General features: G+C 39.5%; 1 protein-coding gene across 3 annotated transcripts; it reads left to right on the top strand.

The window, feature by feature from the left end:
• Positions 1–11: 11 nt before the first annotated feature.
• On the top strand, positions 12–22,998 carry ADAL (adenosine deaminase like). 3 transcript variants are annotated; one of them, XM_059181322.1, is made up of 11 exons: positions 12–261; positions 5,278–5,493; positions 5,741–5,871; positions 6,385–6,445; positions 10,323–10,410; positions 12,516–12,597; positions 15,960–16,086; positions 17,355–17,435; positions 19,969–20,107; positions 21,673–21,773; positions 22,351–22,998. In XM_059181322.1, exons 2-11 carry the CDS (start codon positions 5,431–5,433, stop codon positions 22,543–22,545), a joined length of 1,068 nt encoding a protein of 355 aa, XP_059037305.1. In that variant the 5' UTR covers positions 12–261; positions 5,278–5,430; the 3' UTR covers positions 22,546–22,998. The 3 variants fall into 3 exon arrangements, with proteins under 3 accessions (XP_059037305.1, XP_059037308.1, XP_059037306.1); XM_059181323.1 differs by lacking the exon at positions 12–261 and adding an exon at positions 268–1,102; XM_059181325.1 differs by lacking the exon at positions 17,355–17,435.
• The last annotated feature ends 1,958 nt before the right edge of the window (positions 22,999–24,956 follow it).

The following is a 24,956-nucleotide window of genomic DNA, read 5'->3' on the forward strand; positions in this document are numbered from 1 at the left end:
CACTTCCGCAAAGAGGGCACCTCACCAATCAGAATTGAGGAGGGTGTAGCTTGCGCTGAAGTTCGACTGTGATTGACCTTTTTTTTGGGATTTTTCTGGGACTGCGTTTTCGCGGAAGGCTGACCCGTACGGCATATTGTGGGCGCATGGACTGTGTCAGGGAAGCTCAGGTTGTCGCTTTTCTACAAGCCTTTCCGTCTGAAGAGAGAATTTAGCTAAGTCCTCATAGTTGACTCAACTGTTGACAGAAATCTTTAAGGGGTGAGTGTGTGGGGACTGACAACCAGACCTTCTTGGACGACAGGGTCCGCATTGAGTAATCTGGTGGGGCAAAGTAGGGTTAGAACTACTGAGGTTGGTTGGTGGGCAGGAAGAAGAAGGGGTCGTCCTCAGATGCTAACTACTAGTACTTATTTAATGCTTTCATAGTTTAAAGAGAGATCTCATTTAAATCTGAACTTTAGTCATTGAGGCCAGGTGCAAAATGAAAAAACTTTTACAGAGGTTCTGATTCACCCCATAAATGTTTCCCCACAGATAAATACTGTTATTCCCTTGTATTGGGGCTCTGCAAAGCTGACAATAAATAAAACACTCAGCCTCTGTTTCTCGGTTATAAAATGGCATTCCCCTCCACTTCAAAAAGTCTGTGATTCTAGGGTAATGTTGAATATATCCACGGAAAAGGGAAATCACAGAAGAGAGATGATTATTCCCTCTGATACCGTGTGAGTCTTGTCAGGGGTTTAAAATAATAAAGTTTCTTGAGTTCAGGGTCTGCAAGTCATCACCCCTAGGGAACCGCTTCCAGAGATATTTAGAAGATTTATAATTTATTGATTGGAATCTGGTGACTGACTGCAGGGGCTGAGGTGGAGAAGGGAATCAGGATAACTCTAAGTATGGTTACTTCGAAGCAGTCTAGCAGAATAGTAAGAGCAAGAGTTTAGGAGTCCAGCCAGTTTGGATTTGGATACTGTACTCAGAGGTTTGAGTCAGGATAAACTGAAAAGATTTAGTGTTGAAGAGCTCTTAATGACTTCAGGGAGAGCAGTTCCTGTGGAGCAGTAAGGGCAGAATTCATGTTTCACCTGAATGGGAGGTAAGTAAATGGAGGCAGCCAGTCTAAATGACGCTTTCAAGGAGCTTAGCTTAGAATGAAAGGAGAGACAGAGCAGTAAAGAGGAATATGGGATACAAGAAAGGCTTTTGTTTGCTTGTTTTTTAGGTGAAAACAAATAAAGGACATGCATGTTGGTTCCCTGAGAGAAATTAGCCAATGGAGAGAGAGAGAGGTTGAAGGAACATAAAATTGAGAGTAACTGATGGAGTAATGACTTGAAATAGCTAGGAGGGAATGGGATCTAGGGCACAGATCAGTGTTAAGGACAGAAGAATGAATCCTTTTTCTCTGAGTTATGAGAGAAGAAAGTGTGTAGATAAAGGTAAACTAGGGGCGCCTGGGTGGCTCAGTGGGTTGAGGCCTCTGCCTTTGGCTCGGGTTGTGATCCCGGGGTCCTGGGATCGAGCCCCGCACCGGGGTCTCTGCTCGGTGGGGAGCCTGCTTCCTCCTCTCTCTCTCTCAGCCTCTCTGCCTACTTGTGATCTCTGCCTGTCAAATGAATAAATTAAAAAAAAAAAAAAGGTAAGCTAGGTGTAAGGGAGGGAATTCTTGCCTCATGGCCTCTCTTTGTAAAGCTGGCAGCTGGGTTGTCAGTTCGGTGTGAGGTGATTGGGTCTAGTGGAGTGCTTGAGGTGTTTGGAATTGCCTCTGATGGAATGGGAGAAGCATAACCCTGAGGTTGTTAGGCCTGGGGGATATTTGTGTCTAAAATGAGAGGAATAAGTGCTGCTTTCTGGGGTGTCTTGAGTTGATTGCAGCCAAAGAAGAAGAAAAACAAATTGTAGGACTTTAAAAAATATATACAGTGCTGTAGAAGTGAATTTTTAAAAATTTAGGTGGTATTGGGGCATCTGGGTGGCTCAGTCATGAAGCGTCTGCCTTCGGCTCAGGTCATGATCCCAGGGTCCTGCTATTGAACTCCCACATCACAGAGCCCCGCTTTGCATCGGGCTCCCTGCTTGGCGAGGAGCCGCCTTCTTCCTCTCCCACTCCCCCTGGTTGTGCCCCCTCTCGCCGTGTCTCTCTCTGTCAAACAAATAAATAAAATCTTTAAAAAATAAAATAAAATAAAATAAAATTTAGGTGATATGTTAGAAATGTTACTTTTTTGATAAAGAACAGATCAAGAAAACTGATTCAGGAAGAAAGAGAATGGAGCAAAATTTGTGATATGGGTAACAAAGAATTGTTTTCTGATTATTATTTTTTAACCTGTTCATTCTTACGTAAAATGAGGATAATAATATCATGGGTTGTGAGGATTAAGTAAAACAACCATTTAAGAAATTTAGCGTGCCTGGATCATGATAAGTGCTTAATAAAAAGTAACACGTGTCTTTATTATTCTGAGTTCCCTTTTCTTATTTGGGCATGAAAAAGTTCTCTGGGGGGGGCACCTGGGTGGCTCAGTGGGTTAAAGCCTCTGCCTTCCGCTTGGGTATGATCCCAAGGTCCTGGGATTGAGCCCTGCATTGGGCTCTCTGCTCGGTGGGGAGCCTGCTCCCTCCTCTCTCTGCCTGCTTGTAATCTCTGTCAAATAAATAAATAAAATCTTTTTAAAAAATTATTAAAAAAAAAAGTTCTCTGGGAGACAGGAGACTTGGTCTTGGCTCTGCTTTAACTTGATGAAGTATAGTACAAATGTAGAAAGATCTTATCTCATGTGTTGCCTTTCGGCTCCTCACTCCCATCCTAGCTTCTTCCCACCCACACCCAGTGTTGCCCAGGAAGATAGAATTTGTCAGGGCATGGTATTGTTGATGGCAGTATCTTTGGCATGGATCAGTGAAACAACAGTTTTTTAAATGTGTAAAGATTGCACTTTTGGGTGGATCTCAAATGTACAGAGGTTAACATTGTAGCCAGTGGGTCAGTAAATTTACTTAAAGACCAGTCTTGAGGTTGGTTTGAATGTGGCACAAAATAAGATCAGGATCCTAGAGTGGGATTGGAAATATATTTATTTTTTTTAAAGGTTTTATTTATTTATTTTTTATCAGAGAGCAAGAGCCCACACTGAAAGGGGGAGCAGCAGGCCGAGGGAGAAGCAGGCTCCCCACTGAGCAGGAAGCCCACTGTGGGACTCAATTCTAGGACCCTGGGATCATGACCTGAGCTGAAGGCAGAGGCTTAACTGACTGAGCCACCCAGGCATCTCTGAAAATATATTAAAAAAGCTAGCCATTTGTCAGATTTATTATCAGCCTGCTATGAAAAATGTCCTAAGTACTTTTTTAGGCTGTCATTCCATTGTCTAAACATAGAAGTTCTTCCCTCTCACAATTCATAATAATAAAATTGTTTTGCAAGGTTTTTTTTAAAGATTTCATTTAATTATTTGAGAGAGAGAGAGCACAAGCAGGGGTGGCAGGGAGAAGGAGAGGGAGAAGTAGACTCCCCAATGAGCAGGGAGCCAGGCGCAGGGCTCTATTCCCAGGACGCTGGGATCATGACCTGAGCCAAGGGCAGATGCTTAACTGACTGAGCCACTCAGGCACCACTGTTCTGCAAGTTTTAAAAATTATTTAATTTTATAAATAATTACTTTAAACCATGTTTTTACTATTTTTATTAAAATTATTAAGTAAATTATATAAATTTATTGATTAACATTTTAATTTATTAAAGTTATTTCAGAAAGCAGTCAAGTATTACATGTTTGTAAAACCTTTAAGTTGCAGAACACTGTGTAAGGTAAATTAAAGCAAAATTCTCTCCCCTAAAAAAAAAAAAAAAAAAATTTCTCTCCCCTGACCTTTGCCACTTCCAACCCATAATTATGAATAAATAAAACATGCTTTGTTCATAAATGCCATCTTTCTAAGCAATATATTTTGCTACTTTTTGGAAGTAACATTATATCATAGAAGTCTTTCCCTATAGTCATAGATACTCTGTTGGACTGAGATAAAATTAATTTAGCCTACTGATAGACATTCAGGTTGTTTCCAGTTTTTGCTATTATATAAGAAATGTATTTTGGGGGGCGCCTGGGTGGCTCAGTGGGTTAAAGCCTCTGTCTTTGGCTCAGGTCATGATCCCAGAGTCCTGGGATTGAGCCCCGAATCTGGCTTTCTGCTCAGCGGGAGCCTGCTTCCTCCTCTCTGCCTGCTTGTGATCTCTGTCTGTCAAATAAATAAATAAAATATTAAAAAAAAAAAAGTGTGAATATCCTTTAAGATATAGGATAATTTTTTTTTCAGATTTTGTCTATTGGATGGAGAGAAAGAGAGTGTGCACACAAGCAGGGGGAGTGGCAGGCAAAGGGAGAGGGAGAAGCAGGCTTCCCTACTGAGCAGGGAGCCCAGTGCGGGGTCGATCCCAGGACCCTGGAATCATGATCTGAGCTGAAAGCAGACATCTAACCAAATAAGCGATCCAGATGCCCCAGGATAAATTCTTAAAAGTAGAATTATTGGGTCAGAAAATAAATGGTGTTTTGTGTTTGTGTGTGTTGATAGATAGTGCCAAATTGCTTTCCAAAAAGACCATATCAAGTTTTGCTTCCACCAGAACTTTTACTCATACCTTCACTAATATTGGATATTTTTCTTTTGAGATCCACAATTTTTTCTGGATAATTTTATAAGTTAAGTCTTCCACATGAACTTTAAAAATCAATTTCTAAGAAATAACGTGGAATATTTTGATTAACATTGAGTTTAAAAGTCAATTTATGGTAAATTGATTTTACCTACAGAAGATGTGTTTTTCCATCTTAATGTTGTCTTCTATGTATTTTGGTAGGAGTAGTAAGCATGTTAGTTAGACAGCCTATCATTTTCATGTGTTACTATTTATGAAGCACCTCCTATAGCATTTTGTTGAAATGCCACTTTTATTTCATACTGTGTTGGCCTTTCTGTGGATTTCTGTGGCTCTGTGCAGTGTTGCACAGTTTTTAAAAAATATTTTATTTATTTATATATTGAGAGAAAATGCACACGCATGCATGAGCAGGGGAGAGGGGTAGGGGGAAAGAGATGGAGAGAGAGAATCTCCAGCAGTCTGAGGCCTTTTCTTATTTCTAGGTTAGATTGTTAATTTGCCTAAATAGTGTTGAAGGGGCTTTTGTCTTTTGAGGTATAAAGTGGCAAATTCTGTTTCTTTGTTTTTATGTCAACGTCTGAAAATGTTCACATTTGTTTAAATAGGGGAAGCTGAGCCCAGAGCTACATATACAGGTTATCGTATCAAAACATGTGGATGTAACGCAATCTGAAGGAAATTCAAGACCACAAAACTTGCTGGCTGAAGCACATTGTACCAGAAGAGTATTTGGAGAAAGACCTTTCTGTGAAATCAGGATGGAAGCAGAAGAACACCAACAGCCACGGAAGACACCCTTTTACTCAGAATTACCTAAAGTGGTAAGAATTCAACCACAGAATTCTGGAGTGGTTGCTAATTATAAAAATGTCTGTGTTTGTTTGTTTTCCACAAAGAAAAGTAAATTTACAGGGAGAATTTGTAAGATTTGTAAACCTTAAAAGTTATATATCTACATCTAGTAGGCAGTTTGCCTACTGCAGATTACAGACATCAGGTACCTGGTTGGATGCTATTAATCTGGTGGATACTTGAGAAATTTTTATTGACTGTATTCTCTTGTTTTAGGAACTTCATGCCCACCTGAATGGATCCATTAGTTCTAATACCATGAAGAAATTGATAGCCAAGAAGCCAGGTCTTAAAATCGACAATCAGATGACTATGATTGACAAGGGAAAGAAAAGAACTTTAAAAGAGTGAGTTTAGGGAAGTTGTGGACATGCTTCTTTTTATCTCTGTTACTGTTTTGAGATTGGAAATAGTCTGTAAGAATCCAGATTTTAGTAGTTAAAGGAATTGGGTAGCCATCTGCTGTGGAGAGTGTAACTTGACATACAGCATTTTTTTCCCCAGCTGTTAGACCATTGACAGTATTTTTAATGCTTTATGTTGTTTATAAAGTTATACTATATTAGAATATTCTTTAGACCTGAAAATGTGGGCTTATTGATTTTTCTTCCTGTTTGCTGCTATCAGCAGGGAGTAGGGGAGTGGCAAAGGAAAACTGTTTTTCCCCACTTAAAAGTAACATTTAGTGTTCAGTTATTTGATTATCCTCCCAGGTCAGTGTAATTTTTGAAAAACCTATTCTGTAGTTCCTTACAATATATAATTAGTATTAGTCTAAAATATATTCATTCAATTTAGTGGGCTTGTGTCGAGTGACAAGTTTTTGATGACTAGAGAATGTTAAAACTTTCCTGTTGCAGATGTTTCCAGATGTTTCAAATTATTCATCAGCTTACTACTAGCCCTGAAGATATTCTAATGGTGAGAAATGAAGAATTATTAGAGTGGTTTAAAATTTATTTGTAATTTATGCCCTTCTGGTATTGCACTTGAATTTTTGCTTTCATCAAGAGTCAACTGAAAAATATTTTTTGCTTTTTTATGGCAACTATTTTCAAAAGCCATGTAAGACATTTTCCAAGAGCTAATTATAAGAGATCTGAGAAGAGAAGCAAGGTCAATGTATTCTGTTACATAGAGGATAAAATCTTGTCCTGTTTTCCATATATAACATGAAGTATTTGAGCATAGGTGGGCATTCCTTTGATACGGCTTTATCTGTATTGCTTGAGATACTTTTAAGTGCCTTGGTGACAGTATAGAGAATGCAGTTCAGAAGTACTTAGAGATTGAATTCTCTCTGGGAGTGAAGGACTAGAGGACACCACTGTGTTCTCTTACTTGTAGCTCTGTGATACTACTCTCTGATATGGAAGACTGGTTTCTGTATCATTGTCTGACTAGGGTGGTATTTTATTTTAATTTTATTTTTTTAACTTTTATTTATTTGTCAGAGAGAGTACACACAAGCAGGGGGAACAGCAGGTAAACAGAGAAGCAGGCTCCCTGCAGAACAAGGAGCCCGATGCAGGGCTTAATCCCAGGATCCTGGAATCAGGACCCGAGCTAAAGGCAGATTCCTAACTAACTGAGCTACCCAAGCATCCCTACGTGGCATTTTAAAATGTACTTTTTTTAAATGGAGAAAAACAGAATCCTTATTAGTGTTCCTAACCATTAGGAAAAAAAATGTGGAGTAAGAGGAAAACTTGTGTTTCTGGAAAAATAACTTTTGACTGGTCAAGAAAGAATTTTCCTTCGTGGCTGAAACTGATCCTCATGATAAGTATTAAGTAAATTAATTACCTTTTGGTGGAGAATTAGCTCTAAAAGTCTAATTCAACAAAAGTTGCCCAAGTGTCCACAGTGTTCTAGGCACTCTGCTAAAGACTGGGAGGTAAGATAGATGGACATGGTCTCTGGCCCCTGAGGAGGGAGAGAGACAGATCCATAAGCAGATAAATCCAACATAATGAGGTAAGCTATATGTTAGAGATACATATAGGGACTTACAGGAACCTAAAGGAGGATTATCTAATTAGCCACTCAGCAGACACTATTGAATGCTGCTAGGAATGTCTCACTTTCTTTTGTTGATTGTAACAGAGCAAAACTGATGAAATCTTGGATTCTGAGAGCTTATGTAGGGCTACAGTAATGCCAGGCTCATTATTTTATTACTTTCAAAACTGGTAAAACACTTTATTAAAATGAAGTAAGGGGGCACCTGGGTGGTTCAGTTGGTTGAGCATGTGCCTTTGGCTCAGGTCATGATCCCAGGGTCCTGGGATCGATTTCCACATCAGGCTCCCTGCTTCTCCCTCTCTCTCTGCCCTGTTCCCCCTGCTTCTGCTTTCTTTCTCTCTTGCTCTCTCTCAAATATATAAAAATTTTAGAAAGAAAATAAAACAAAATAAAATGAGGTAAGGAGGGGGTCCCTGCCTGGGTACTTAGCTCAGATCAGGATCTCAGGGTTATAAAATTGAGCCCTCCTTAGGCTCAGTGCAGGAGTCCCCTTGGGGATTTGCTCTGTCTGCCCCTCCCCCGACCCTTGCTAAATCATGCTTGCACATGTGCTCTCTTTCTCTCATATAAATAAATCTTTAAAAAATATAAAATGAGGTAAGGAATTAAGATTCTGTGATTTGACGTAGTGGTACTAGAATGAGCAACTTTAGGTGGTTCAGAAGGATGACACTGAGAGTGAAGTTAATAACATTTACATATAATAAATGAACACTGTAGGAATAAGCCAAGAGATTCTTTGTTGTGTGTGGATCACTTAACAGTCTAGTCAAGATGATCTGGATGTAAAAAAAAAAAAAAAAAAAAAAAAGATGATCTGGATGTAATCTGAAAGAAAAAGGATTGGAATGTGTTTGAAATAATAATATTAACTATTACATGTGCCAGACACTACATTCAAGACTGCTCTCTGAAGTGGGTATTTTTATTGTTCCCGTTTTGCAGATGAAAAAAACCCTGAGGCTTAAATTGATTACACGTAACTTGCTCAAGGTCACTCTAACTTGCTCAAGGTCACTCACAGAGAAAGCAAGTGGTAGAATTGACTGTCTTTGGTTCCAGAGCTTATATTCCTTCTCATTCAAGAGATGCAGTCTTAACATCCTTTGTAAGCAGAAATTTAACTAATCGTGATGTACTCTGTCTGAAGAAGGAACTCAAATAAGTGTTGTCCTTAGTACCAGTTGCAGTGTGGAGCAGAAAGGGCTGAGTCTGGCAGACACAGATGTGGACATGGGTAGGGATGATTCCACAGGCCTCGCTAGGACCTAGATAAATTGTCTCATTGCTCTCATTCCATACTTGCCAATAGTCTTCTCTTGTTTTATTTGGTTTCACTGGCTGCTCAAGAAACGAAGAGAGGGGGCATTGGATGGTAGCTATGGTCTCATCAGTCACTGAGAACTGCTACTTCATACCCTCACTTCACCCTCCATGTCACTGCATACATAACAGATAGGCTTCTGCATTAGCCACATGTGAGCTGGAGTAGAGGGGGCTGGCTTCTCTGTGTCTGCTCTGGAGCCAGTAACTAGATGCAGTTCCATAGCCTGCATAGATGAGGCCCACACTCTGGTGGTAGCATTGGCAGCAACACGGAGTTTGGGGAGCACCAGTGCCATGGGGTCCAGTGCCTGTGATGATGGTACAGAAGCTGCAGGGTCATGCTTGGTGGTGGAGAAAGCAGGGGTGTCTTGCTTGGTCCAAGAGTGTTACATGATTTTGAATGCTTTTGTGTTGTCCTGAGTTGTATAATCTCTGAGGCTGATTCTCCAGACCTCCTAGTGAATCTGAGCTTAGTAATATTTATATTCTAATATTACAATAAACTCCTTTTTATCTTAGGTAAGCGTATGTGTGTACACACACATATGCACGCACGCGCACACACACACACACAAACACACACCCCTGATGAAGCCCAGACCTTGGATTACAATGAATCCACTAAAGTAGTCCCACCTTGTTAGGCACTGTCTACACAATCAGCCAACCCTTGTTCCCTTGCCAGGACGTTGCACTTGCCCACTTATGTGCATGTGGTCAAAACAGGTTAAGATTAGGATACCAACTACAAGCATTAGCTAGAGCTGGTTGTCACAGCGTTTCCAACCTGGTCCTTTTTTCTTCTAGATTTAGTACTTTTTTAGGATTGATTGCAGAGAAGGAAAACATGCCCTTAATCGTTTTGATACCTTTTACCCTGGTAATTTAGTCATTTTTGAGTTGTTTAATTTGTGCTAAATTGGATACCATTTTACTCATATTTATCACCAATACTCTTTGCCAAAGAGAGTTTTCTTAGTACTCCTAGGGACAATTTCACCCTGCCTGAAGAAACTTTTGAAAAATCCAACTTATTCATAAATAACTTGAATAAGAACCATAAGCCATGACTTTGAGTGGTACATCAGTAATGCCTAATTGTTTCAGCCACTTATTTCCATACATACCTTCCTAGTACTGCACTACACACTCAGTTTTAGTTTTGCCTCATTTCTCTGTCTTATTAGCTACTGTTATGAACACTAGAAAATGGAGAAATGGCTAAAAGGAGAGAAGAGAAAAAGTATGTAAGATGTGCAGACTTGTTTGATGTGAGCAATTTCCAGCAAGGGTTGTGACAAAGCAGGTTGTCTTAACCACATGAGAGACTTCCAGCATTTTTTGCAGATCAAATCTAGTGTGTGAAATAAAGCTGTAGCATTTGGCATTTTCATTGGGATCCTTTCACTAACCTTATCAATATTGTGTCCATTGCCTTAACCATCAGGTCACAAAAGATGTCATTAAAGAATTTGCAGATGATGGTGTGAAGTACCTGGAACTAAGGAGCACACCCAGAGGAGAAAATGCTACAGGTAGAGTTTAATTACGTCTCAGCAAATGTACTTTTTTCCTCTGTGCTTTGATGATTCATGTGTTTGTAAGTTAAGAATATGAAGCACTTACTTTTACACTGTAGTAGAGTCAACAGTCCAAATCTTCTGATGCGCATTAGTGATGTACATTATTAATGAGTGAGGTGTTAAATTAAAAAGTCAGGTCAAGGGGCGCCTGGGTGGCTCAGTGGGTTAAAGCCTCTGCCTTCGGCTCAGGTCATGATTCCAGGGTCCTGGGATCGAGCCTCGCATCGGCTCTCTGCTCAGCAGGGAGCCCGCTTCCCCCTCTCTCTCTGCCTGCCTCTCTGCCTTCTTGTGATCTCCATCTGTCAAATAAATAAATAAAATCTCTTTAAAAAAAAAAAAAAGTCAGGTCAAGAATTATCTGTTTAAGGGAAATTACAAGGCCTACAAAAATTTCGCTGGTTCTTGTTTTTTCCTCAGTTTGAGGAAAGAATACTTGCTCCTTATAGTTACATTGTCTTAAACAGAGGCTACTTCTTGCTCCTTTCATCAAGGGCACTCGTGAGACAGTGCCACTGAGTAGATGCTGAATCGTGTTTTATTATGATCACAGAAATGAAGGTTTTTCAGTCATTGCATGGAGATTGATAGTGTCTTATGCCAGGAGCAAGTGGTGATGTGGTAGAACCTCTCTGGATGGAGATGAGTGCATCTGGATGTGGTTTGGAGAAACTTCCTGGAACCCTCTTTTCATAAGGACAGATTGGAGAGATAGTATGTGGGGTCATTGGGTCCCTCTTAGTCCCTTGTCTGTGACCTGAAAAGGCTTTGCCAGTTCATCTTGTGACATGTACAACCCAGTCATTTAGGAGATAAGCTTTTTAAAACTCCATAAAGTAAGTGTTGAGATGGGACAAGCAGAAGATTCTTATCTCGCATTTTTAAATTGTAGGATCAGTTCCAAGTTACCCTGGTGAGGATAGTGAAAGGGAAGGAGAGAAAAAAAACCTGCCACTTACTAGAGCTAGTTTGCTCTTTGAATGGAGATTCCAAGAGGGATGTTAACCTGATATGCAATAATAGGGGGATGGTTAGATAAGGATTAATGGAATATGAGGCAGCCACTAAAAATATTTGCAAAGCTACTATAAAGACTTAGGGATAACACTCAGAATATAGGACTGTATTAAACAACTGAATAGGGTACATATATACCTGGTAGCATCTCATCTATTAAAAAAATATGTATACTTAGAAAAACAGAGTGGTTATCTCTGAGTGGTGGAATTACAGGTTACTCATTATTTTTTCTTTATAATTTTCTGTGTTATTGGAGATTTTCTGCCAAAAATAAGCATTCTGTGACTGGGTACAAGAGTATTTTAGAGGAAGTTGTTCTGGAGAGTGCTCTTTCAGAGCCCCCCAGAAGAAGAGGACTTGTAAACCCAAAATTGGAAGAACTGCTATAGTGCCCTGGATAGGAAACACTGAGCCTGACCAGGGTTGAAGAGACAGGAGCCCAAGAAGGGATTTTTTTCTGGACCAGCAGGAGAACATTGTTCTAATAGAGGAAAATCTTTTGTTTTTGTTTCTGTTTTTTTTGAGGCCAAGCCTTAGAAAAGGGCTGTTCCTGTGTTTTTAGAACAGGCATTTTAGATTTTTACAGCAATTTGTGTGATGGGTTTTTTTGTTTTGTTTCTTTTTGTTAGTTTTTTGTTTGTTTGTTTGTTTGTTTGTTTTAACTAGGCTCCACACTGAACACAGGGCTTGAACTCACGATGCTGAGATCAAGAATTGCCTGCTCTACCAGCTGAGCCAGCCAGGCACCCCATGAGAGTAGTTTAATTTCTGTTGGATCTAAGAATAATTTTTAAATGGGCTTATATTTTGTATGTCTTTCTTTCCATTTCTGCTTTTTAGTACTTCATTTAAAAAAATTTACTAAAGTACTGTTAGCATTTATGAAAATGTACCCATAGGACTATGTTTTAACTCCTCTCTAATTATGCCCTTGTCACAGCATAAAGTAAAAACGTAATTGTTCATAGAGGGATGCTAATGTTGAAGGATAAAATAGTTGATTATCTCTTTACAAATACTTTCTTTATGTCCTTTTCCAGGAATGACTAAAAAGACTTATGTGGAATCTGTACTTGAGGGTATAAAACAGTCCAAACAAGAAAACATTGACATTGATGTTAGGTAAGAAGCATTGTACCTTAGTGTTCACCATTTTAAAAAAACTAGAAGGTGAAAATGTTGTTATTTTGATCATGAGTGTAATAGATTTTTATAAATCAAATAATAACTGACTTTTAGAAAAATGGAGTCAAGAAATCTATTGCTTAAAGTTGAGAATGCAGTGCTGAGTTTATTCATGTTGCAAAACATTTTGAGTACTGTTGCTCTAGACAAATACAGTTTCCCATTGCTCTTCAGCCAAAATCCAGACTTCTTATTGTGGCCTACATGGTCCCATGTGATTTGGTTGCCTCTCTCTCTTTTTTTTTTTAATGTCTTTATTTATTTTTTTTTTTTAAGATTTTCTTTATTTATTTGACAGACAGAGATCACAAGTAGGCAGAGAGGCAGGCAGAGAGAGAGAGACGGGGAAGCAGGCTCCCTGCTGAGCAGAGAACCCGATGTGGGGCTCGATCCCAGGACCCTGAAATCATGACCTGAGCCGAAGGCAGAGGCTTTAACCCACTGAGCCACCCAGGCGCCCCTGGTTGCCTCTCTTACTTCAATAGCCTTATGTGGACCACTTGTCATTATTACACACTGGTTTGTTCTCTGTTCCTCAAATAGGCCAAGAATGTCTCATGTCAGCATCTTTGTACATCCTGTTACTTTTGCCTAGAACACAGTTCCTGCCATATCCTTGCATGGCTGGTTTTTCATTATCAAGTTCTCAATTTGACTGTCACTTCCTCAGGGGGCCTTCCTTGACCATTTTATCTAAAGATTCCCCCCACACACAAATCCTCTAGTAATCCTTTCTATTTCCTTATGGCACTCTTCTTGATAAGATCAGAAATTATCTTGTTTTATTTGTGTGTACATACCTACTAGAGTATAAGTTCAAGAGGCCAGGAACCTTGTCTTTTGTTTACACAGTACTTAGACGAGAGATGACACAAATCAGGGCTCAATAAGTCCTTGAAGGAAGAAAGCTACCTGTGTAATTTCTGCTTATAAAATCTCTCCAAATTAAGCTTAACTAGACTAACACCCACACCCTTCCCAAAAAGAAGCAGGCAAAAGAAGAGAATTCAGAAAAGAAGACCTACAAATGACTGATAAGTCTGTAGGGAACTATTTAATCTCACTAATCAGGTAATTTTTTAAAAAAGATTTATTTGAGAGAGAGAGAAAGTGTACAGGGGCTAGGGGAAAGTCAGAGGGAGAGGGAGAGAGAATCTCACCCAGACTCCCTGCTAAGCATGGAGCCAACATGGGGCTAGATCTCACAAATCTGAGATCATGACCTGAGCCGAAATCAAGAGTTGGACACTCAACTGACTGAGCCACCCAGGCATCCCGATCAGATAATTTTAAAGATTTTTATTTATTTGTTTATTTATTTATTTATTTGACAGAGACAGAGAGGGAGCACAAGTGGGGGGAGTAAGAGAGGGAGAGGCAGGCTCCCCACGGAGCAGAGCCCATTGCGGGGCTCAATCCCAGGACCTTGGGATCATGACCTGAGCTGAAGGCAGACACTTAACGACTGAGCCACCCAGGCGCCCTCCAATCAGACCATTTTTTTTTAAAGATTTTATTTATCCATTTGACAGACAGAGATCACAAGTAGGCAGAGACAGAGAGAGAGGGAAACAGGCTTCCTGTTGAGCAGAGAGCCCGATGCAGGGCTCGATCCCAGGACCCTGGGATCATGACCTGAGCTGAAGGCAGAGACTTCAATCCACTGAGCCACCCAGGCACCCCTTAGACAATTTTAAAAAGAAATGTTACAATGCCATTTCTGTAGCCCCCCTGCCAGAAAACGGTAATGACCACTGTTTGTGAACTTACGCACTGCTAGTAAGCGTATATAATAAATAAAACCTCTTTAAAAAAGTAGTCTGTATTAAGATGTATAAAAATGTTTCCTTCTGGGTCGCCTGGGTGGCTCAGTGGGTTAAGCCGCTGCCTTCGGCTCGGGTCATGATCTCAGGGTCCTGGGATCGAGTCCCGCATCGGGCTCTCTGCGCAGCAGGGAGCCTGCTTCCCTCTCTCTCTCTCTCTCTGCCTGCCTCTCCAACTACTTGTGATTTCTCTCTGTCAAATAAATAAATAAAAAAAAAAATCTTTAAAAAAAAAAAAAAAAAAATGTTTCCTTCTGACCCAGTACTCCACTTCTAGAAATGTATCCAAAGAAATAAATTGATTTTTGTGTAAGAATCTTTATTGCAGTGTTATTTATTTATTTTAAATATTTATTTATTTTAGAGAGAGTAAGAATGTGAGAGAGCATGAGCAAAGGGGAAGGACAGAGGGAGAAGAAGCAGACTTCCTGTTGAGTGGGGAGCCCAACACTGGGCCAATCCTAGGACCCCAGGATCATGACCCAACCCCAAGGCAGATGTTTAACCAGCTGAGCCACCCAGGCACCCCTATAGGGTTATTTATAAAAAAGTGGAAAATATCCTAAAACATTTAGCAGAAGACAGTTATGTTATGGTCATATGATTTATATTGTTTTCTAATATTTAATGCTAGGATAAACTGTGAATTTAAAAAAAAGACTGCATTTATATATCATTGATCCAAATTTGATAAATAAATAAATGCTGGAGGAATTTCATGTGTGTAAAAAAAAATAGATAAATTAATAAATGTGAGAGGAAAATTATGTAATATTAGTAGAGATTCTCTGGGTATTAGATGGCTTGTAGAATTTCAGCTAACATGAAGAATGAACTTGTATCAGCTATTGGATATGTGTTAGAATATTACCATTTTTTAACACTTACTGAAATAATGAGTCTAAGCCCTCTAATGAAATAACACACCACCACTTATGAAATAATCTTGCTAAGAATTTGAATCTGATCAAGCCTCTAGACTAGATCCAGTTTTCAATTTGTAGGAGATACAAGAGACAGAAGAAATAGGTTAACAACACAGGAATTCACTCAGCAAAATGACTATTGTAGGAGACTTTATAGAAAAAGGATATGGTTTCTTTAAATTCAAGAAATAAATTCAAGAAAAACAGTGGGGGTTTGCGGAGAAGGGAAGGTGGGGTGTGGAGGGAGTGCCTTCAGAATAAATCTGAAGTCCACTGTGGACTTCAGTTGAATTCTGAATCAAACTAAAAAACAAATGCAAGAATAAAAAAAAAAAACATGAAACATTTAAGAATTTGAACACTAACTAGATGTTTGGTACTATTTAGGAATTTATGGTCTCAAGCCGTCTGGCAAAGTAAGCTGTCCTGTCAGGCTGTACTTCTACTAAGTGACTTACATGTAGCCTGCCATACTTCTCTGGCCATACTCAGAGTTGTTTTTTTCATCCTCACTATATTTGTTTTCAACTGTGTTTTTCTTATATTAAAGGTATTTGATAGCAATTGACAGAAGAGGTGGCCCTTCAGTAGCCAAGGAGACCGTTAAACTTGCGGAAGAGTTCTTCCTCTCTGCTGACAATACAGTTCTTGGCCTTGATCTCAGTGGAGACCCTACTGTAAGCTCTTTTTCTTAAATACTTTTTATTTCTGAAAAGTAGAATCAGTTTGTGGGATAAGTATTAGGTTGGGGCATCCTGCATTCTCCAGAGGTCTAGCAGGCTCCCAGTGGATGAAGACCTATTCTTAAATAAAATCTTAAAAAAAAAGGTGGATGGGGGGCAGCACTTGGGTGTCTCAGTCAGTTAAGCATCTGCCTTCAGCTCAGGTCATGATCCTAGGGTCCTGGGATTGAGCCCCACACTGGGGCTCCCTGCTCAGCAGAAAGTCTGCGTCTCCCTCTCCCCCCTAGTCATTCTCTCTCTTTCTCTCAAATAAATAAAACCTTAAAAAAAAAAAAAAAAAAAAAGACCTATTCTGCCCTGGATGACCAGAATGTCTATAGCAGCTGTTCTCAACCAGGGTTCTATGGAAGAATTAAGCTCTCTAAAAAAGAAAAAAGATCTGAATGAGAAGAGAGAAATTAAGTCATTACATACAGTGTTTATCTAATAATTAGTATTTAATTATGGCTATGCCTTACTTATCTCACAGAACCCCCCAGTTGAGAAAGGCTGGCCTAGAGCTTCTTGAATGTCAGATTCAAACACAGTGTCTCACTTATGTTACTACTGATATTTTGGGCCAGATAATTTTTTATCCTGGGAGAATGTCCGGTGTATTGCAGCATGTTTTGTAGCATTCCTTTCTTCTCTACCCACTGGATACCAGTAGCATTTTTGGTTGTGACAGCCAAAAATGTTTCCAGATACTACCAAGTTCCGGGGTGGTGGGGGGATGGCGGGGGCAGAATTGTCCCTGGTTGAAAACCACAGGATTTAGATTGTCCCATGAAACTGGTTCTTAAGGCTTTGTCTAAACCTGGACCATTGTGCTCTCGTTTCATTCATCCATTTGGTAGAAGCTTTCTTTGCTATAGTCCTACAGGTTCCTAAATCAGGTGGATTCTCCTCCTTAGCACTAGATATCTAGGATTTCCTTACAGAAATAAAACTTGGTAACCTCTATATCTAGTGTGGCTGATTGACTTCAGGTTCGCTGATATGTGACTCAATATTCTTGACAGTAGGGATTGTTTTTGTGAGCTTTATGTTCCCTAAAGTGTCTGGCACACTGTAGGTGCTTTATAATTGAAATTTTCAAATGAGCCAATCTGACATTTTTTCACTTGCCATTATCTTATTCCTTTGTTTATTGACACACAGTAGCTGATTCTTCAGTCTGCCTAGAATTTTCATGCATCTTCATTTTAACTTTTATCTTCAAGGTAGGACAGGCAAAAGACTTCTTGGAACCACTTTTAGAAGCTAAAAAAGCAGGCCTGAAGTTGGCATTGCATCTTTCAGAGGTAAATAATATTGTAAAATTAGGCTGGAGAAGATAGATTACGGTGAAAATAATCATTTGTAAATGGCTAAAATTAAACCTGGAGATTAAAAAAAAAAGACAAGAAGGAAAGTAGAAATTTTTTTACTGTAAATTATGATAAAGGTATGACTTGCTTTAGTCCCTTGTTACTGTTTCTGTTTTTGTCATTCATGAGGGTGGCTATTGACTCACAGTATCATTATGTCATTAAAAAAAGTTATTGACATCTTACTAGAGAAAATGTGTTAAGTTTTCATCATCAGTCTTGTCATTGGCAAGCTGTCACTGAAAAACACCAGTTCATCTCACCTGTCCTCATAGGGTAAGGGACCTCAATGTATCACGTGCACTGGCAAGAAAAGAAGTAGCTCATTATTATTTTATAAGGCTCATCAGAAGATCAGGTGCCCATCATTGGGCCCCAGCTCCTTGGCAACATGAGCACAATGACAGATAATGTAGAGATGATGGCTAGAGAACAATTACTTACTTAAGCACATCCCTATGAGGCAAACAAGGGAGTCAACTACACTTTCCCCCATTTTACGGATGGGTTTACGTTATAACGAAGTACTTCTATTTGTTTTTGGTTTTTTTCTTTCTTTCTTTCTTTTTTTTTTGACATACATTTTCTTTTTTCTTTTTTTTTTTTTTTGACATACAAAAAGCTGTACATGATTAGTGTATATAGATTGATGAATCTGGAGTTTATTGTCTCAAGTACAGGAAATAATACTTAGGCTACTTTCCTCACAGAGTTATTTGTATTAGATGCAGTAATATATAAATGTTGAATAGCATCATGACTTAAAAATTAAGGAAAAATTGGAGCTTCTTGTCAATACTGATATTTTCATGTCTATAAGCAAAGAGTAATCTGGTGGCAGAACTTAAAAGATAGGATCTGTGTTTCCACACTCTGAACAAAAAGATCTGTCACTCATAGGACTTCCCTCTTGCTAATGGAACTGATGTCTGATTGAAGCTTATGGTCAATAAAATGGAACAACCAACATGTCTCGTTATCTGTGGTCTTTGTGCACAGCATCAGAACCTTCCCTTTACCTTAGTCTCTTTTGCTTTTCTTTTTTTTTTCTTTTCTTTTGCCAATTTGTTTCCTTAACAATTCTTTTTAATATTCTTTATTCTGTTGCTTTTCTTGTTTGATTCATTAGATATGAAACACTTCATTTCCTCATGTTATGGTCATTTGTCTTGTAGGCTGTCTAGCAGATAGAGTACATCTAGACCTTTTCATGGTAGCTGTGGTATGTATGTAGCTACCTGTGTCAAAATAAAACATGAATGGGGCACCTGGGTGGCTCAGTCCGTTAAGCATCCGACTCTTGATTTCCACTTAAGTCATGATCTCAGGGTCATGAGATCGAGCCCCACATGGGTTCTGCATGGAGTCTGCTTGAGTTTCTTTCCTTCTCCCTTTGCCCCCCACCCCCCGCTGCTTGAGCTCATTCTGTCTCTGTCTCTCTCAAATAAATGAAGAAAATCCTTAAAAAAAATAAATAAAAAATAAAATAAAACACGAGTACACTACACAGAGAATCTGGGCCCTGGAGTCAGACAGAGCTCCATGGCTTTAGATAACTTGAAAAAAAAAAAAAAAAACTTTAAATTTTAACTACATAAGTTAGGTATATCTGAAGAAATCCCAAGTGTAGAGAAGTGTAATGTAGAAGGAAAAAATTAAAAAATGAAAGGTCCCTTTCTTGTTTCAATTCTGTTCCCAAGTTGATCCTGTTACTTTTTCTGAACTTCAGTTTTTTTCATCTTAGTACTTTGTAAGAGTTTTGTGAGGTTTAAAGGAGAATTTATTGTGAAAAGGCACAAAGCAGGTCTAAAAGTGTTTATTATTATTATGCTTGTTAACCATAATTATTACTACCTTTGAAACAAATCTAGAAGAATATTGGGAAATGAATGGGAAAATAAAGGCAAAGAAGAAAGCTGGGAAGGTATAGATAGTTCAGCTTTCCAGAATGCATTATCTTCTCTGAGAGACAAAGTAGCTGGCTACAGAAAAAAGTACCTTTAAAAATCCCTGAAAGTGGGGCGCCTGGGTGGCTCAGTGGGTTAAGCCGCTGCCTTCGGCTCAGGTCATGATCTCAGGGTCCTGGGATCGAGTCCCGCATCGGGCTCTCTGCGCAGCAGGGAGCCTGCTTCCCTCTCTCTCTCTCTGCCTGCCTCTCCAACTACTTGTGATTTCTCTCTGTCAAATAAATAAATAAAATCTTTAAAAAAAAAAAAAAAAAAAAAAAAATCCCTGAAAGTGGTACCTGGGTGGCTCAGTCATTAAGCATCTCCCTTCGGCTCAGTTCGTGATCCCAGGGTCTTGGGATCGAGCCCCACATTGAGCCCTGCATTGGCTCCCTGCTCAGTGGGAAGTCTGCTTCTCCCTCTCCCAATCCCCCTGCTTGCGTTGTCTCTCTTTGTCAAATAAATAAATCTTTTTTAAAAAATCACTGAAAGAGGTTACTTATGCCCCCCCTTTTTTTCAGATTCCAAACCAAAAACAAGAAACACAAGTACTTCTGGATCTGCTTCCTGACAGAATTGGGCATGGGACATTTCTCAACTCCTCTGAGGGAGGATCCCTGGACCTGGTAGACTTCGTGAGGCAATACCAGATACCACTGGGTAAGGCGTAAGGCTTCACGTCCTCCAGACAAGAGTGTACATTTGTCCCCAGCCACCAGGTTGCAACCCTTATGTGGAGAACTCCTATTCTAAATATTTAAGTGTCATTTAGAAATTAAAAGTTGCTTGGACATGTGCCTCCTGAGCCTTAAAGTAATAGAAAGTTTTAGCTTCCATTAGAATATAAGCTCCATGAAAGCAGGGCCTTTGTCTGTCTTGTTCACTGCTACATTCCCCAGTTTTTGGAACTCAATAATTATTTTATTGAAGGAATAGGGTCATCTAGTATTTTAAAATGACTTTAATGAAATTAATGTTATGAAAATATATGACATTTATTTAAAAATTAAGAATTATGGAAGATTCCAAGACATAGTTTTATATGTGTGTTGACTATTACGTATTTGTCCTCATGTGTGCCTGTTCTGTTTCAGTTACTTTCAAATTGTTGGGAATAGAGCAGTAAACAAAACAGGCAAGGTTTCTTTCTCAAGGAACTTATATTTTGGCATTGGTAAAAGAGACAGTAAACAGTTACACAAGAAAATGTCAGTGTTTGAAGAAAATTAAACAGTGTGAGATAATAGTGATGAGATAACCACTGGTCAATGTTATGGTTGGGAAAGGCCTTCTCCGGAGGAAAAGAAGCAGTTGGCTGAAAACCATTTTACTGAATGATCAGTTTGCAGAAACATTTGTGTGTGATGTGTGTTTTTTAATTACATATGGAGTTTTCAGCAATTCATAATGAGATTTTTTTTTCTTTTTACTAAGGACATTTTTAAACATCCACGGAAGTTCCGAAGATGGAAACACTTACATAGCGATTAGTGTGGTAGTTCAACTTTGTGCCCAGCCGTGTGAGGGGGGCAGGCTGCCATCCCTTAGACTGAGTCGGCCTTATGTTGAGGCTGCCTTATGTTGAGGCTGCCTTATCACACTGAGCAGATACCATCAATTAAGTCAGTGAAGTATTTCTGCTGTGGCTGGGGAGCTCAGTAGTGTGTCAAGGCAGGAATTTGTTAATAGAAGTCATTCTTAAGATGGACTTAACTTGCAGCAGACAGGGAATAGATGGTTGTCTGAGTAAACGAGTTTAGGGGTTTTCTTTAAGTCCATTTCTGCTCTTGGCTTTTTGTATAATACTGTAGCCCTCAAGCAGTGCTACCATTATGTTTTAGCCTCCACTAGAAGACCAGGAAGAAGTGCAACAACCATTCAAAAATTCCTTCATGACTCTATCCTGCTTTCTCCATGGGGACTGGCTTATAACATTCCCCTTTCCTCTCCATTTTGGATAAAAGAAAGGGGGACGCACATAGCTGTGAAGAAGATATTAATTCCCTGCCTGGCACAGTTGCTGCCAAAACTTGCAGCACATACATCCTGTACCACTACACTAACTGAACTATAAATTTTCATACCTAAGGTCAGTTTTGTAAAGTAATGAACTATTGAAAATTAACATATCTCGGAAAAATTTCTCATGTATCTACTTGGTGAACACTGGTGAATGAGTCTACTAATCTGCTTTTAATAAGAGACCTTTTCCTCCTTTCATCTAGAACTCTGTTTGACCTCAAACATCAAAAGTCAGACAGTTCCATCTTATGACCAGCATCATTTTGGATTCTGGTACAGCATCGCCCATCCATCTGTGATCTGTGTAAGGTGTTTTGTATGAAGTATTTTGCTCCTTTTTTGTTTTATTATTGTAGTAGGTCGACAGTCACTACTAGCTGACTGCCTCGTGTGCCTCATGTGCCTTGGGATGCTGCCAAAGTAGAGGAGTGAGAGAGGATCAGGGCATGTGAGGCTGCAGAGGGCCAGGTGACTCAGGTTTAGCTCTATGGATAAAGGTCCTAGGCAGTGCCCAGAGAAACATAAAAAAATACTGATGCCCAAGTGCCCATCCCTTGAGATTCTGTTTTATCTGATCTGGGGTGAGTCCTGTACACAGATACATTTTAAAAGCTTCCTAGTGATTTTAATATGTGGTTGAGAGCCCCTGCCTTGGTGTTTTTGGATTTTGTTTTAAAAAGGATAAACAGGCCTATTTAGTTAGAGATATGCATGGATGCATTTATAGACTTGTTTAGACTCTTAAAAGAAGCATGGTAAAGAGGGAAATATAGACTAAACATGAGTTACAGTTTTTAAAAAATCATTTCCTTGTTAATTTTAAAACTTTTGTTTTTTGTTTTATTTTGGTTTTTGGTTTTATTTTTGTTTTGTTTTGGCAGACCGATGATAAGGGTGTTTTTGCAACACACCTTTCTCAAGAGTACCAACTAGCAGCTGAAACATTTAATTTGACCCAGTCTCAGGTGTGGGATCTGTCTTACAAATCCATCGACTACATCTTTGCTTCTGACAGCACCAGGTCTGAACTGAGGAGGAAGTGGAATCATCTGAAACCCAAAGTGTTACATTTTTAAGCTGCAATGAGGTGAACTACTTTTGAATATGTGTTGCAACCAAGAGCTTCCTGACATCTCCCACATAGTAAACTGTCCACCACTCCCTCTGAAGCACAGCAGCCAGGTACCACGGGCTCCATCACCAGTAGCTTACTCATGACTGGTCCCATGGCTGGCAGGCTCTAAAGTCTTACAGAGCTTACCTCCATGCTGCTTACTGGAAGGGACCTGAAGGTGGCAGCTATCTAAACTCCCCACACAGCACCTTGGTGGCTCAGTGGGTCAAAGCCTCTACCTTTGGCTCAGGTCATGATCCCAGGGTCCTGGGATCGAGCCCCACATTGGGCTCTCTGCTTCCTGGGGAGCCTGCTTTCTCCTCTCTCTCTGCCTTCTTCTCTGCCTACTTATGATCTGTCTGTCAAATAAATAAATAAAAAATAAACTCCCTACTACACCAGATATTTGACCAAACAGTCCCTCTCCATTAATGATCATAAACCTTGAGGAAAATAAAGGAGTTTGTCATCAAGAAGAGTTTTAGAATAACTAAAGGTGAGGAGAAGGAAAACAAATTGCCCCCAAAACCGTTAAGCCTTGTAATTGTGACAACAGTGCTCTGTATTTTGTTTTCCTTGTTTTACTCAAATTCCCTTTACTTAAGTATTCTCCAGAACTGCTGACTCCAGGTTATACTGTATACCATGGATTTTTTTGAATACCCAGTAGTCAGGGTGACTACTAGTGACAGATAAAGCTAGCTTCTGAGATCTGGCTTTGTCCCTCTCATGATTAATCCCCCTGGAATCAAGGTGGTGGGTTTTTTTAAATGTTCCTAACTTATCCCTCTGTAATTTTGACCATCACGGAGCTATACCAGACGCTTCTTGAGGTCTCCTTAGGTTTCTATTTCCTGCTTTTTTTTTTTTTTTTTTTTTTAAAGATTTTATTTATTAATTTGACAGAGAGAAATCACAAGTAGACGGAGAGGCAGCCAGAGAGAGAGAGAGAGAGAGGGAAGCAGGCTCCCCGCCGAGCAGAGAGCCCGATGCGGGACTCGATCCCAGGACCCTGAGATCATGACCTGAGCCGAAGGCAGCGGCTTAACCCACTGAGCCACCCAGGCGCCCCTATTTCCTGCTTTTAATTTGACTTCTGATTGTTCCAAAGTTTGTTCCTGAAAGAGCACCATGGTGGATGTAGGAGTAATTTAAACTCATAACTAAAATATCTCCACATAACATGTTACTTTAAGCTTAATGATATCAGAGAATATATACTATTTTATATGTCTAAACTTTGATATGCATCTCACTGGACAGTTGAGTGTATAGGATTTTGAATTGAATAATGGAAGAATTGATTGCTTCTATCTCAGCTTCCCTTTCCTACCTGGTCACCATAAAAATAGTTCTCTACAGAGTTAATAAGACTCAGCCTCCATATTCCAACTATAGTAAAAGAGAAATGGCAACAACAAGAGAAAACATATAAATGTTATTAAGTTCTGTAGAATTGGCCATAGTAAGCAATCAAAAGGAAGAATGTGGGGCACCTGGTCGGTTCAGTTAGTGGAACATGCAACTCTTGATCTCATGGTCATGAGTTTGAGCCCCAAACCTACCTCGAGGCATCTGGATAGTTTAATTGCTTAAGTGTTTGACTCTTGGTTTTGGCTCAGGTCATGGGCTTAAGGTCCTGGGGCCAAGCCCTACCCTGGAGAGCTGTATCTGGCTCCACACTTAGCATGGAGTCTGCTTGAGATTCTGTCTCTTTCTCCCTCTGTCTTTCTTCTCCCTCTTCCCCGTTTGCAAGTGCATACTTTCTCTCTCTAAAATAAATAAATAAATACTTTAAAAAAATTGGTAGTGTGGGGAAAATGAAGAAAAAGAAACAATAGCACTAGAAAACAACTGATGAGGATAGGATTGTTCAGCTCCTGCTAATACATCCTTACTTCCTTTGCTCTATGTGTCGCTTAGTATGTCCCCACAAAGGTTTTATGAATATTAAAAGGGTAGGGTGCACAGATCCTCTTACTCCACCTACATTGGCCTTGGTTTCTCTTTCTTTGAATGTTGGAAGACTATTTCTTGCTTCTTCCATCCTTAGGAATGCAGACTGGGTAGGAGAAAAAGCCTTGTTAAGCTATTTGAGATGAAATGGGCTTTCCCCAGTAAGAGAGTTTGCCTTTGCCCTGTTCCTTAGGTACATTCTCTTCATCTGGAGGTTGGTGGGGAGAAGGGAGGCTGGTACTGGGTCTTTTAAAGTAAGACTCTCCATGCTCAGTTATGACAGGTCATAATAATATGACAGGTCGAATACACTGTACTAATGGATACAGATATAGACACCACAGAATTTTCATTCTAATTTCTCTTCTACCACATCCTAATTTGTTTCTCAGTCTAGCACATAAAGATTCAAACAGG

This window comes from Mustela lutreola, chromosome 7, assembly GCF_030435805.1.
Source record: "Mustela lutreola isolate mMusLut2 chromosome 7, mMusLut2.pri, whole genome shotgun sequence".
NCBI lineage: Eukaryota > Metazoa > Chordata > Mammalia > Carnivora > Mustelidae > Mustela > Mustela lutreola.